At 42.2% G+C, this 14,015-nt stretch overlaps 1 protein-coding gene across 1 annotated transcript in view; it reads right to left on the bottom strand.

The window, feature by feature from the left end:
- prpf6 (PRP6 pre-mRNA processing factor 6 homolog (S. cerevisiae)) overlaps positions 1-13,634 on the bottom strand; it is a 31,448-nt gene extending 17,814 nt beyond the window's left edge. The window contains exons 1-8 of the mRNA XM_062540706.1: positions 13,421-13,634; positions 12,833-12,995; positions 11,486-11,604; positions 11,313-11,391; positions 10,085-10,261; positions 7,230-7,370; positions 5,892-5,986; positions 4,432-4,588 (exon numbers count right to left, since the gene is read on the bottom strand). Coding sequence (XP_062396690.1) covers positions 4,432-4,588; positions 5,892-5,986; positions 7,230-7,370; positions 10,085-10,261; positions 11,313-11,391; positions 11,486-11,604; positions 12,833-12,995; positions 13,421-13,611 — 1,122 coding nt within the window. The 5' untranslated portion in view covers positions 13,612-13,634. The remainder of the gene's footprint in view (positions 1-4,431; positions 4,589-5,891; positions 5,987-7,229; positions 7,371-10,084; positions 10,262-11,312; positions 11,392-11,485; positions 11,605-12,832; positions 12,996-13,420) is intronic.
- Positions 13,635-14,015: the final 381 nt, after the last annotated feature.

The following is a 14,015-nucleotide window of genomic DNA, read 5'->3' on the forward strand; positions in this document are numbered from 1 at the left end:
AATCAAAACCCATTTAAAAAAAAATCTTTTCCAGTTTTATTTACAAATGTAGCTGTACAACATCAAAATAATGAAAAAAAAGTCAACAGTTCTGCAAATTAATAAAAAATGAAAAACTAGAATAACAGGGTTGGAAAAGTCATCATACCCCTGACTTAATACTTTGTAAAGCTTCCTTTTGCTTTCATTACAGCCATCAATCTGTTTGGATATGTCTCTATTATAGCTTTGCACACCTAGATAGGGGAATATTTGCCCAATTTTCCGTGCAGAAATGTTAAAATTTAGTCAAATTCTGTAGGGAATGGCGATGGACTGCTCTCTTCAAGTCAATCCACATATTTTCTATAGTATTTAAGTCAGGGCTCTGACTTTGCCACTCAAGGATATTCACCATCCTATCCTTAAGCCACTGCTTTGTTCTTTTGGCAGTATGTTTAGGATTTTTGTCGTGTTGGAAGGCGAATGACCTCCCCATCCTCAGGTGTTTAGGAGAGGGACGCAGGTTTTCCTCAAGAATTTTGGTGTACTTGGCAGCATCCATTTTCCCTTCTATCCTGACCAATTGCCCAGTCCCCGCTGCAGAGAAACATCCCCAAAACATAATGTTGCCCCCACCATGCTTCAAAGTAGGTATGGTGTGTTTTGGGTGTGTTTGGGTGTGTATACTGTGTTTGGTTAGCGCCTGGAGCTCAGTCCAAAAACTTCAATCTTAGTCTCCAAAAAGTTCGATCTTAGTCTCATCTGACCATATAAGCTTTTTCCACATGGTAGCAGAATATTCCAGATGTGTTTTTGCACTGAACTCCAAGCGCAATGTTTGGCGAAAACCAACACAGTACACCACCCAAAACACACCATACCTAGTGTGAAGCATGGTGGGGGCAACATTATGTTGTGGGGATGTTTCTTTTCAGCGGGAACTGGGCAATTGGTCAGGATAGAAGGGAAAATGGATGCTGCCAAGTACACCCACATTCTTAAGGATAACCTGCGTCCCTCTCCTAGACAGCTGAGGATGGGGAGGTCATTCGCCTTCCAACACGACAATAATCCTAAACATACTGCCAAAAGAACAAAGCAGTGGCTTAAGGATAGGATGGTGAATATCCTTGAGTGGCAAAGTCAGAGCCCTGACTTAAATACTATAGAAAATAGTGGATTGACTTGAAGAGAGCAGTCCATCGCCATTCCCTACAGAATTTGACTAAATTTTAACATTTCTGTACGGAAAATTGGGCAAATATTCCCCTATCTAGGTGTGCAAAGCTATAATAGAGACATATCCAAACAGATTGATGGCTGTAATGAAAGCAAAAGGAAGCTTTACAAAGTATTAAGTCAGGGGTATGATGACTTTTCCAACCCTGTTATTCTAGTTTTTCATTTTTTTATTAATTTTCAGAACTGTTTACTTTTTTTTCATTATTTTGATGTTGTACAGCTAAATTTGTTAATAACACTGGAAAAGATTTTTTTTTAAATGGGTTTTGATTTCAGGCTGTAAGACAAAAAAAGTAACTATTTCAAAAGGGTATGATGACTTTCTATAGGCACTGTATATGCCAGCCTGTGTTACTGCATGTGGGAAAGTGGGACTTGTGATGGCGTGTCCACTGACTGGCACGGCTCAGTTCAGCACAGTACGGTACGCAGCTATTTCTACATTGTCAACATTTTGTGAACCATGCCAAAACAACTAAGCTGTGCCACACACATTTGGGCTCCAGTACGTTGGGGTATCAAGATTATTTGATCTTGGCACAGTATGGGTATGCAGTTGTTGATTGGGCGACAGAATGTCTTTATGACTTTTAGGGGGAATTTCACAGAAGCTGTCTATCTAGTCTGTCTAATTGGAATGGGAGCATGGGCCTGCGTGGTGCATGCTCCAATAAGTGTTGCCACAGGTACTGGATTTTTCAGGATTGTTCTCTAATTTTGAATAATATTGTCCGGGACACAAATAATCCTGGTTTTCAGTGACCAAGAGCTTCTGATTATAATTTCTGATAGTTTCAAATGAAACGGCTATTTGGTTTTTTTCTAGGTTGTGTTTATCAGACATCAAATCCTGTCTAGCCTACACAGACATAAGCCCCCCCCCCCCCATACGATTGTCAAGCAATCATAATTCAATGCAATTTTGAGATGACCTCAGTTACAGTTTTTTTCAATCGCTAACAAGCGTTTGTCCATTCATTTGACACATTTTCAAAACTCTAAACACAGACTCTCACCTACAAAACACAATTGGCCGAATGGATCATTTTCCTCTCAAAAGCACATCCCATGTTCTTACACCACATTTTGTTACATATACACTAACTCGTCATTTCTCTGCAAACACTTACTTTACCAAAACACTGGAAACCTGACTCAAAATGAAGTTATTTTGTCAAAGACTAAAACTTGTTTTCACTTCACAAGATACATGCAGTCAATCAGAGTACACTAGGTTTCAAAATACTGGCTACTGTTCACATTACAAAAACTGCATAGACTTTTATGTTTCAGTTTTACAGGTATTTGCATGCAAAACATGCAATCCAGCATTGTTACACTACTGTAAACTTCTTGGTTAGGAACTGTATGTCCAGATGTAATGTTCACATTCAAATGCATTCCGGTAAAAAGCATTTTTTACTGTTCACTAGGCCTACAGGAGGTGCAGTATAAATACTGTTCTATCATAAAGACTATGATAGAACAGAAAAAGTTTTACAGCATTGCAGTGAACAAAATATCCATGATACACAACAGCATTCTGAACAAAAAATAACAGCAAAAAGCCCAGATAAAAAGGGGGTGAACAAAATAAAAAGCACAATATTACTGTGTCTAATCTCTGCACCTGCTCCTCTCAGTGCTCCTGCACCTCTCACTGCATCTCTCACAAGGCCTGCTCTTCTCCCTGGGCCCCTTACTCTTGCTCTTCCTTGTCCAGACATTACAGTATTTGTCTTTTTCTGTTTCTGCTTCCAAAAACATCACCTCCTCTTTTTACTGTGTAAGTGTCAATGTAATAGAGACCCCTGCCACTGAGTCTAAGACAGACTGAAATCAGCTGTGGTTGGCCCAATTTACCCAACATAAATCATCTGTGTGTCAATTATTCGATTGTTTGTTTATTATCAGCTGAGATATATTGCTTTTGAATTGATAACATTGCAGAAGCAGAGGTTTTTATACTGTATCTAAGGTTTGGAATATTGTTTTAACTATTGTGGGATGTTGTGTGTTAACATTGGAAAATAATACAAAAACGATCCATTATTTTGTTGGGAGGTATAGTTTGTCTGTTAAGAAAATGTAAGCATTGTGAAAATGTATTCACTGACTGCATACTGTGTGAAAACAACATGAAATGTGTGAATGGTATGGCCACGAAAGACCGATGCTGTGCTAACTGTGTTTAGAGTTTTGAAAATGTGTCAACTGAATGGACAAACGCTTGTTAGCAATTGAAAAAAAACTGTAAGTGAAGTGAAAGCTGCTTCCAGCCCACTGACTTGACTTGCACAATAATCCCCTTTTGAGCCACCTACTGCATGTGGAAGTTACAGAATAGCATGGAATTCTAAAAACAGACAGAGTGACAGATGCCTTCTCTCCGCCCTTCCTCTTCTGTAGTATTAGTCCTTTTTTTAAGTTGAATATAACACTTAACTACTACACGATACTTCGCTACTACAAACTACTTTAAATGACATTTACTGTAGATGACACCATGTTCATCATAATCTGTAACTGAGCGTACTATGACACGGCAACAATCGCACTAAAATACCAGATATACTCTTTTTTTTTCCTACTTCAGTGACAAAAATCAAACATCGGTGAACTCCCCGGAATAAATCCATTTCCCAATCAAGTCTGATGATTAATGTTAGGCTACTGCATGTTTGGTTTCCACAGCAAAAAAAAAGCAAAACGTGTGCAGCATCAGGATTTGCTTGAAGCGACAGTAGACAGTGAGGATCATTCAAATATTTAGTCACATTTGTGAGATGAGTGGGTGCCTATTTTAAACCCTGTAGCAAGTGAGGACACTATAAACACCGTCGCCGTGCTTACGCTACTCCTCACGCCCTCATACCATTTCCTATGGCCACATGGCTAGTCCCAATGCAAATGAAAAATGGGTTTTGGGGGAAAGTAGCTAGTAGAACTGATTTAGAAGTGCACTGCTCCTATCACCAAGTTCCTGTAACTACTTGCTCCGAAAAGGTGAAAAGAAAAGAAGGCAGCTTTGGTCCCTTTTGGTAGATGAATTTCAGAGGTCTATGATGAATGGTGATTACTTTTGTCAGTTTCAAACTATCTACGTAGAAGAAAAAAATAGGGTTTTTCTCTTTTTGTGGTATACAATTTCAGCCTAGACTGTATATTGTCTCTGTGTGTGTGTGTGTGTGTGTACCATCCTCTCACCTTGGGGCACATCTCGGTGCCCTTCATGATGAGGTTCCTGGCCACCTGAAGCTTCCCGGTCACCTCTTCCAGACGGGCGGAGGCGATCCAGGCCGGAGGATGGTGCGGGTTGGTCTCCCTCACCGACTTCAACAGCAGACGGGCTTTCTTGATGTCACTGCGAACACACACACACGCACACACACATCAGACACATCAGACACTACAAGAAGCCTCAAGCTCAAGACTGTTTTATGGTTTGGTCTTGACTCTTCACAGAGAAGACACCATTGCCTCAATGTCAGCATGATTCTTTTGAACCTAAACCTCACCACCTAAACGAACAGCGAACTCCATATACCGTCACTACACGTGTGAGCAGAAAATAAGTCTGAGGTTATTCGCAAGGTGCTGGTGAAGTGCTGATTTTAAAACGTTACCGACAAATAGACACTTTACCGTTTATTTGCAAAGCTTATGTCTGTGAACTAGCATGTTGCTACTCCCAACCACAGGTTGCTTGACGCAGCCAGCTCAACACACAGGGCGAGTTGACCAATCAAAGTCTTTGTGGTCTGCACTGTCTCTCAACACAAAGTGACACATTTTTGGAGGTACACGTCAGGAGACGCCGGAGGGCTTGGAGGGGGTACACAGCGACGCAGAGGGCTCTGCGGGACAACGCCATCGATTTAATGCAAAGCATACAACAGCCTCAATGTACAGTTAGACACTCCTCTGATGGACAATTTGAGGAAAAGTTGGTAAAACAGCTGCATAATTTACTACACAGATCTTCAGGGTGATGTCTATAAGTTACATTTTCTACCCTGCATGGTATTGTCTATGGAGACCCACGTTATTATGCTATTTAGCAGGCTTAATTAAAAATTATCCTTAGTAAACAAAACATTCATATTCAGCATCCAAAATTATGGGGAAAAATAAACTATAAACCCAAATAAACCCACTTTTCCTCAAATTTTCCATGCAAACATTTTCTAGTTTTAATACTGTAGGTCCTAGTCTACAAGGCCGAAGCCAGAGTGGGTTATTTTAGCAAAGAAATGAAACAGCGGAAGCTGCAGATTAAATATACAAAGCAATTATGTAACACAATATGAGATTAAATAAATCAAGTTCATTACTGTTGTACTGTAACTTGTCAAGGAATGTCTCCTCATGCACGCCTGCATTAAGAAGCATAGCTGTGGAACATTGCGCTTGACTCCCTGACTTCTGCTCACCATTAAGCTATTTCTCATCTGTAGCCGGTGATGTTTTATTCTTCCCTGTTATGAGCGCACACTGTGCGGGTAGGATACTCATTGTGTCGGGTAAGAGCAAATAGGAGTAGCATTCCACCGACACCACCCTACGCTGTACTTTGCAAACACCTTTGATGTGAATGCTTCTTGAGGCACAGTCGGACTTAACCTGCACTTAGTCCCACCACACAGACGGAGAGTGTTGCAGCTTACCTGATGTCTCCACCATGGGTTGGGATCATCGAGTTGAGATCGGTCAGGTAGCCTTTAGGGTCCACCACTGTCTGTCCAGTGACTGAATCAGACACCTGCAGGCAGAAAGAGAAAGAGTTTAGGTCAAGTAGGTGCATGCACATCCCACCTCCCTGGGGCCAGCTGCAGGACACAAGAATGGAACAGTGATAAAGAAAGTAGATGTACGCACACTGAAGACTCCTAATCGACATCTACTTTATTTATCAGGAAGATAAAGAGGCCATCAGTGCAGCTCTGTGCCTGGTTTCTTCCATATTACGCGCCGTTGGGAATTGTGCCCAAATGGTTCAATGTTCATTTGATCAGACCAGGGGATTTTGCTTCTCATGGTCTGAGCGTCATTCAGGTGCTTTTTGCCAAACTCCTGGCTTTTAGCTAAGTTCATTCATAAATCAATGCAGAGCATCAGGCATTTTATGGAGCTAAGCCCACATTAAACTGAGTCATTGAAATGAAAATGACTGTAGTCATGAAGTTTGAATTGTCAGTTTGAGAAGAGAGGGAAGTTAACCTGGCTAGGCTATCAACAAGAGTTGCAGTTCAGAGGAGAAGTTAACAAAGTTACCAGCTGCAGTTGCAACACGGGGAACTAAGAGAAGAGAACTAGGACCCAGGGACATGGTACTAATACAGCAAAAGGTAAAGAACTTATTTATTTATTGAAGATTTAAGTATAGCTCTACTACTAAGACCTGAAAAACATCTCTTTCCATTTCAGGAAATGACACTTAAAAATAACCTTACTGTACTGTAACTGAGTCGCGGCCCTAGAGTCGTGGATCTGCCCTAGGTTTCTTCCTATATGTATCCCCAATTCAAGAGAGTTTTTCCTAGCCCCTGTCACTCATGGGCTCTCTCTGAATGTTTAACACTCTGTAAAGTGCCATGAGACATGTGTAATGTTTTGGCGCTCTACAAGTGAAATTAAATTGAAATTGACAAACCAGTGTCAGTGCCAGCCAGATAGCTTCACACACCTTGTAAACTATGCCAGCGATGCAATGTCCCCTAGTTTGTGAATAGCAACAACCGAAGTCTGAAGTATCATCACAGAGGCTAGTTGAGTCACTACTGCCATGACACCAATGCTACTGACAGATCTGGTATTGTCAGAGAACGGGTTCTGGTTTTGTTCACATTTCTTTTTTTACGATGGAAAGTAGGTAACGATAGCCTTTTCACAACAGCAACAGCTCTGTTCAGGAGAATACTGATATCAATAACACACACAATACAAAACAATTTGTTAGCTGTTGAATCAGTGCAATAAAACAAATGGCATATGGTGAGCATCACCTGACTGAGCCTCATGTCCATCAGCGTGTTCCTGGCCTGTCCGATCTTCCTCATGTCCAGGTCCCCAGCGCCCGGGGTCATGCCCCCTGGGTACGGGGAGTTCAAGCCGCCAGGGAAGGGGGTGTTCAGGCCTCCAAATTGCTATTCGCACATAACACAGGTGAGAAATGAAGCAATCGACATACATAGCATTCATGTAATCAAGCAAAACTCCCTGCTGACATATTTTTGACAGAAACACAACCTCTCTGAAAAAAAACCATTCAGCCTTGCACACATGAAAATGAAATGCTAATACCTGTGCTTCTAAGAATCTCTGATTCTAACATTACCTGACCTACTTTGAGTTTCAGCTAAAAAAAAAAACCTTGGAGACAAGCTGACCCCTACTGGATATCATCAGAATTACAACTTGTTAACAGAAATCTACCTACAAATTGTACAGTATTATTTCCACAGATGCTTCATCCCAAGTGATTGACAAGTGATGCACAATCCACACAAATGCACAGAGAGTCACAGTCTTATGCTTTAGCAGTACAAGAGTTTTAAGCCGCTCTTTCAGTATTAGGAAACTAGTCTCTTCATTAGCGTATTCATTCCCTTTCTGTATGGTTTGTGTGTGTGTCTGAATCAGGGTGCTTGCTCTTTTGTCAACTAAAAATTCCAGACTTTTTCCAACCTTTTTCCAAACGTATAATTTTTTCTTCAAGACCTCAACATTTTGTAGTTTTGAGAGTCAGGCTGCCAACACGCAATAATTGTTACTCTCTAATAGTAGTATGATTCTTTGCCAGTGCTTGGAGCATTGGATGTTCGAGCAGTCGGTCAACTTGTATTTTCGACAACACTGGAGTGTGGCTACTGTGTTAGCTTGGTCTCAGGCCCAGATTGATCCAGGTTGATCAAGTTGTAGTTTTGACTGTCTTATATCTGTCTATCGTCCTTCCTTAAATGCTTTTCTTAGTGGCAAAGAATTGCTGGGTGGGGATATGCAGATAGGGGAGATGGTTTTCTGCAGCTGTGCGGGGGATCATGGTTCTTAGTTCTCACATGCATTGCAGGACTCAAAGTAAGATGTGACTGATATTTTGTACTATGTATTGTCTTGATTTATTTATTTGTTTATTCATGTATTTTTGGGTGTCGTGATTGAACAGAGGTCCTCTTTGAGGGTCCTCTGTCTTTAAGGGGGGGCGTGTTACGACCCTGCCGGTCTTTGCTTGCCTGTCTGTCTTTAGCCGTGTTCAAGTTCAACTCCAAATGACCTTTTGCAGCAACGAGAGCTGCCGGTGGCAGCAAGGGCGGGGATGCAAACGCTGCTATGAAGTTGTACACTCTCTACTTCCCGTAGTGTAGACTTGGCTAGACTTGACCATGTGACGAATCACGAGGCACGGACCCGCACGAACTCTTGTGGATATGGGGAGGCATCTAAACATCTGCACACACGTCAGGGATGTAAAAGCCAATTAGGGCAAAGACCTGACGTCATGAAGGCAGGGTCTAGGCTCCGCTGCTCTCCGCAGTACCTCCAGACCGGCTGCTCTTTTGCGGAGCAGCCGCCTGGCCACGCCTTGCTCCCGCGATAAGTTGAGGCCATGTGATACCGACTGCCGAGTCGAAAACACGCCCATCTAGACCATCGTGGACAGATTTTTAACCACGTGCATCTTGTGGTGCTGCTGATCACCTGATTGGGGCATCTGTGCTATAAGAAGCTACCTGGCTGGAGTTTCGGGTTCCCTCTCTCTCCATCCGAACATGCGTCGCCTTTGTCTTGCGTTTAGGATTCTGCATATACTCTGATTGACACAACACTATGCTTTCTTACCATCTCATTTATGCTGACTACACCTCATGCTTTTATACATATTTACTTTAATAAATATCTTTTCTTAACGCTTTATCCACGTGTGGTCTCCCTTATGTTGCAATCGCCACAAACGAGCCTGGTGGTTGTAACATACTCTGGACTAGAGTTGCTCGATTATGGTAACAATCATTATCACGATTATTTTGTTCAATATTGACATCACGATTATTAAACGTGATTACTCAGTGATTTTGGAACCATCATCCATATTCAAAAAAATACATTTTTGAACATTTGAAATTGATTGTTTAAATATAATCCAACAGGGAAAAAAACATGTCAACTCAAGAAAAAAGGATCTTTTTACATCATATTGGATATCGCCTCTGCAAAATCTATGGACATCCTGTAGCCTACTCTAGCTACTGATTTACTGCATGGGTCAGCCCCTTGAGTTGTGGAACTGCACAGGTTTCTTCCCATCACTAACCAAGGTTTCTTCCCATCACTGAATTGAATTGAGTTGAATTAATGAAGACAATCTTGAATCTTGAACAGACTTGAGAGACTGATATCTAGAGATCATCCTAGATGAGGTTTAAAAGAAAAACATTGCAAAAATCCTTGTAATGTTTTAGAAAACACTGCCATGAAATTATGGATTTTGATTGCAAATGAAAAAAAAAAAAAATGAAATCGCAAAAGTCGTAAAATTCTGAAGGGTGTGTCAGTCATGTTCAGTCTGCGTACTTGCATCAGTTCTTCATGAGCTACACTTCAAGACTTTTCCAAGACTTTTCTACAAAATTCCAAACTTTTCAAGGTCTGGAAAAAGGCACTTTAAAATTCCATACTTTTTAAGACTTTCAAGACTTGAGCAAGCACCCTGTGAATGTGTGCGTGTGTCCGAATGCAAAATATGTGTGTGAACCTGTCAGTCAGTGTCTGCGTGTCTGTCTGTGTTTATGTGAGTGTATGAGTGTATGTGGGTGTGTGTGCTTGTGTAATTGCAAAATATGTGTGCGTGTGTGTGTCCTACCGCTTGCAGTGGATCCACGCTGGTGTGATTCTCTCCCCCCTGCAGGTGTTTGGAGAAGAAGCTGTCGGGGACGGGTGTGAGCTTCTCATAGCGTGGGTTCCTCTGGCGCTTGTTCCTGGCATCCCCCACCTCAGGGATGCTGAGCCACTCTTCCTCCGACACCTCGGCCAGTTTCCTCTTTAGAATAAAAAAGAGAGAGAGAGAGAAATGAAACACAAACAAACAAGTTGCCACTGCATGGACCAATTGCTTTGATTGAAACAGAGAATGAATCAGAGAAATTAGAACTTATAAAAACAATTACAGTACCAACACTAGCACCCTCATGAAGTCAATTACAAATCAACTAGAAATGATCAACATTAAAACTGTGCTAAAACACTGTGTTGCTTAAGAAACTGGGTTCCTAAGTGTCCAGGTAACAGAACACCACAGGGCTCCATTTTAGCAATCTGAAACACACAACCTGAAACAGAATGTTTATATACGTTTGAGGTGTGGCCAGTCCAAAATTGCTATCTTGATAGTGTAATAAGTTCGCCAGACGGCATGCACGTTGTTCAGTGTTTCTGAAATAGCTGTACTTTATATGTGCCTTTTGCTTTTTTCTTTATCAGTGGCATAATGATTTTCAGTGGGTATAATATAGTGATTTTTGGATCATGCCCCTGACCACACACAATGTTATACTGTTACACATGTTCACACTGTGAACATCCGTGTGTCCAATGTTCAATTGAACTAGACCCCTGGTCAAAAATTCATCACTGCCGGGGGGCGCTGTGGCGCAGCAGGCTACAGCGCTCGTACCATTTACGGGTCCGAGTGCCCACGGGGACCCAGGTTCGAATCCGGCCTGGGGTCATGTCCCGATCCCACCCCATCTCTCTCTCCCACTTGCTTCCTGTCTACCACTTCACTGTCCTGTACTAATAAAGGCAAAAAGCCAAAAAATATACTTTAAAAAAAAAAAAAAAAAAAATTCATCACTGCCCCGTGTGTAAGAGAGGAACAAGCCTAATCAAGGTCCGAATTTCAACTCTGTTTGAGACCTGGGCGTAATTGCACGGACATTGTCCGGAGATCATGTATGAAAACTAAAATGCTAAAATGATGTGTTGGAATAATCATTTACAATACGAGCAGCCAGACCATCATCCTCAGCTGAGAGGAGGGCAAATCTAGTAGTGCCTGAGATACTGTTTCATTCACAAACTCTCATACAAACCTTAAGATCTGAAAACTGCTGTTGGATCTTTGGCCTCTCCATACGGTATTTTTCGATCTCCTCCTTCTCCCTCAGTTCCCTGTAAGTGAAGATTAGGTTTGTGTTATGGAGAGTGCAGATAGGTGGAGACGGACAGATATCCAGACGCTCCCTTAGGGGGAGAGATGCCCCACCTTCTCTCTTTGCGTCTCTCGTCCATTCGTTTATCCAGGGCTGCATAGATGGCATCAGCCTCTTCATCATCTTTCTCGTAGGGACCGCTGGAAAACAAGCTTCCTGCATAGCCGTTGAACTGCAAAACAAAATGGCTTTTAATTAGTTTCAGTTAAGATAATCAATCAATCTGAAGCTCTACTAATCCATGAAAGAAAACAGATCTGCCGGCCTGCCTATTTCAGTTCTACCTGCCTATTCAACAGTGGCTTGTCCCACAGAACTATTAGAAAAGCTCAAGCTAAAAGCAGCTAGTACCTTGTCTAATGTCCTATAGATTCACACTAAATCGTTTGCTTCTTGTTCTGAAGTTGGAATATTCTAGCCTGGCTATCACCAGACCAAGCTTAATCTTTTGAGATTGAACATTAGTCTGGGGAGTCTGCGACGTATTTCTACTGCACAAGAGGCATGATCAATGGACATACTAGTTCAAATGACTCTGTACGCTTGGATAGTCCTTCAATCAGAACAACTATCTGAGTAAGCCACATCGATAAGACATCAATCCAATCGCCGGCAGATCGGTCTGGGTTTACCCAGTCTAGGAATGCTCTATGATACACAAGCAAAGAACTGCCCAACGCAGCGGTTCCCTCCATCGAGGCCATCCAGGGCAAGGCGCACAGGAGGCTTCAGGAGACGTTACAGGTCTCTCCACACCCAAACCAGCAGGTTCAAAGGAATCTTCTTTCCTGTGGCTGTCACCCTACACTCTGCATCCCGGAGATCTCGCTTGCCCCTTTTCAACCTCTCTCCTCTCTCCTCGATCCCCCGGCTCATTCCCACTGATCTAGATAAAGAATGATGGGGCGGCAAGCCGGCAACAATGGGATAGTCTATCCAATGTTCTTTATATGGGAATGAGCCGGAGGACCGAGGAAGGAAGGGAGAACAGATAAAAAGACGAATGAGAAGAGCCTTGTGTCCCGTGCCGACAGGATTGCAATATCTGACTTCTCCTTTGGCACCTCAGTTGTTCTTGGCATGGCTGTTTATTCTCCAGTCAAAGATGTACACAAGACCGACCTTTTACACTGAGATTACATGCTGTCAGTATTAAATGCTTAAATATGCCAAGTACTGCTGCATGCTTGTACAATAAGTTTGATTCCAGACTTCTGTCTGTTATGCTTTACCTTAAATTAATAGCTTGAGAGATTTATGGTAGGTTGCATGAGATCAGACTTGTATGATATTGTATCATGTGAATGTTTTGTGTCAACCAGAAACACAATCCTTTTCATTTGTTCTTATTGGGTACACCCTTTACTAGCTTAACTAAAATTGTAAGATACACTACACACCTCATCGTAGTTGGTGTCGTTCAGATCTTCATCATCATCATCTTGATTCTTCTTCATCTGATCCCCCACGGTTCTCTTCCCTGGAGGAGCATGACGGTCGTCCACGGGGTCGTTTGCATCACGAGCTGGACCGATATCGGAACGTGTTGTAAAACCAGTGGCTCTGAGGACAGAGAGGTGTGCAGCAAGTCAGTTTCGATTTAAATTTCATTGAGTCAAAACGTACATTACGGAACACTATAAGCTTGCTGTCTACGTACATATTGTTTATCCTATCTTTCTTCCACGTTTTGTCATAGTTATCATAAGTCAATTAAGTGTCCTGCACCCTGCAATAATGGAAGCCTATGTACATGCGCAGAACAACGTCAACAAGATAATTTAGCTGCTACCTTTAGCCTCTAAGCCACATAGGTAGCTATAGCTGCTGACCTTATTCTGCCCACAAATGCATACAAATATGAAACGACATGCAATGATGATATCCAGGTTGAACGATAAGATGGCGATTAGATAACGATGGCAGGACATGCAAAACAAACGGTGGTTGATTGTTATTGATCAGCACGCTGGCCATTAGCTTCTTACCCTCTTCCCAAACCAGGCACGTAACCCAAGGGTGCAGGCATGCCTAGGAAGGGCTTTTTCTTTTTGTTTAGCCCCCCCATCAAGGGGGACGCCAGTGGAAGGACTGGGGCATTGTTGGCCGCTCCCGGCCCACCTGGCGCCCCAGTCGCCAATTTGGACCCCGTTTTCGGCTGCTTCCCCGAGTTAGCCATCGTTTCTTTGCCGACACCACGGTTCACTTCCTGAATAACAACTGTCGTGTTTCCTGTCTTGAGTGACCTGTATGAACATGGGAAGGACATTTCACAGCGCCCCTACAGGTTAGGGGGTGTTAGGTCACGCACATGCTTTTTTGAGTCACTTACATGATCAGCTGACAATTTCTCATCAATTTCATCATGCACATCCTTAACGAAACAGATTGTATTTTTATTGTCATGATTCTCTCCTTCAGTCTGACACAAATGCTCAGACGTTTATGGAATATGTTCTGGTTTTATTCATTCGCCTACTCACTCACAGTTTGTGATAGGCTTTGCTGCCTAAATAGCCTATACTGGGAAATTATCTTGCACTTTCTTTAAAAGAATGCTTACACAGAAGATATTTTTAAAAA

This window comes from Sardina pilchardus, chromosome 7 (genome assembly GCF_963854185.1).
Source record: "Sardina pilchardus chromosome 7, fSarPil1.1, whole genome shotgun sequence".
Classification (NCBI taxonomy): domain Eukaryota; kingdom Metazoa; phylum Chordata; class Actinopteri; order Clupeiformes; family Clupeidae; genus Sardina; species Sardina pilchardus.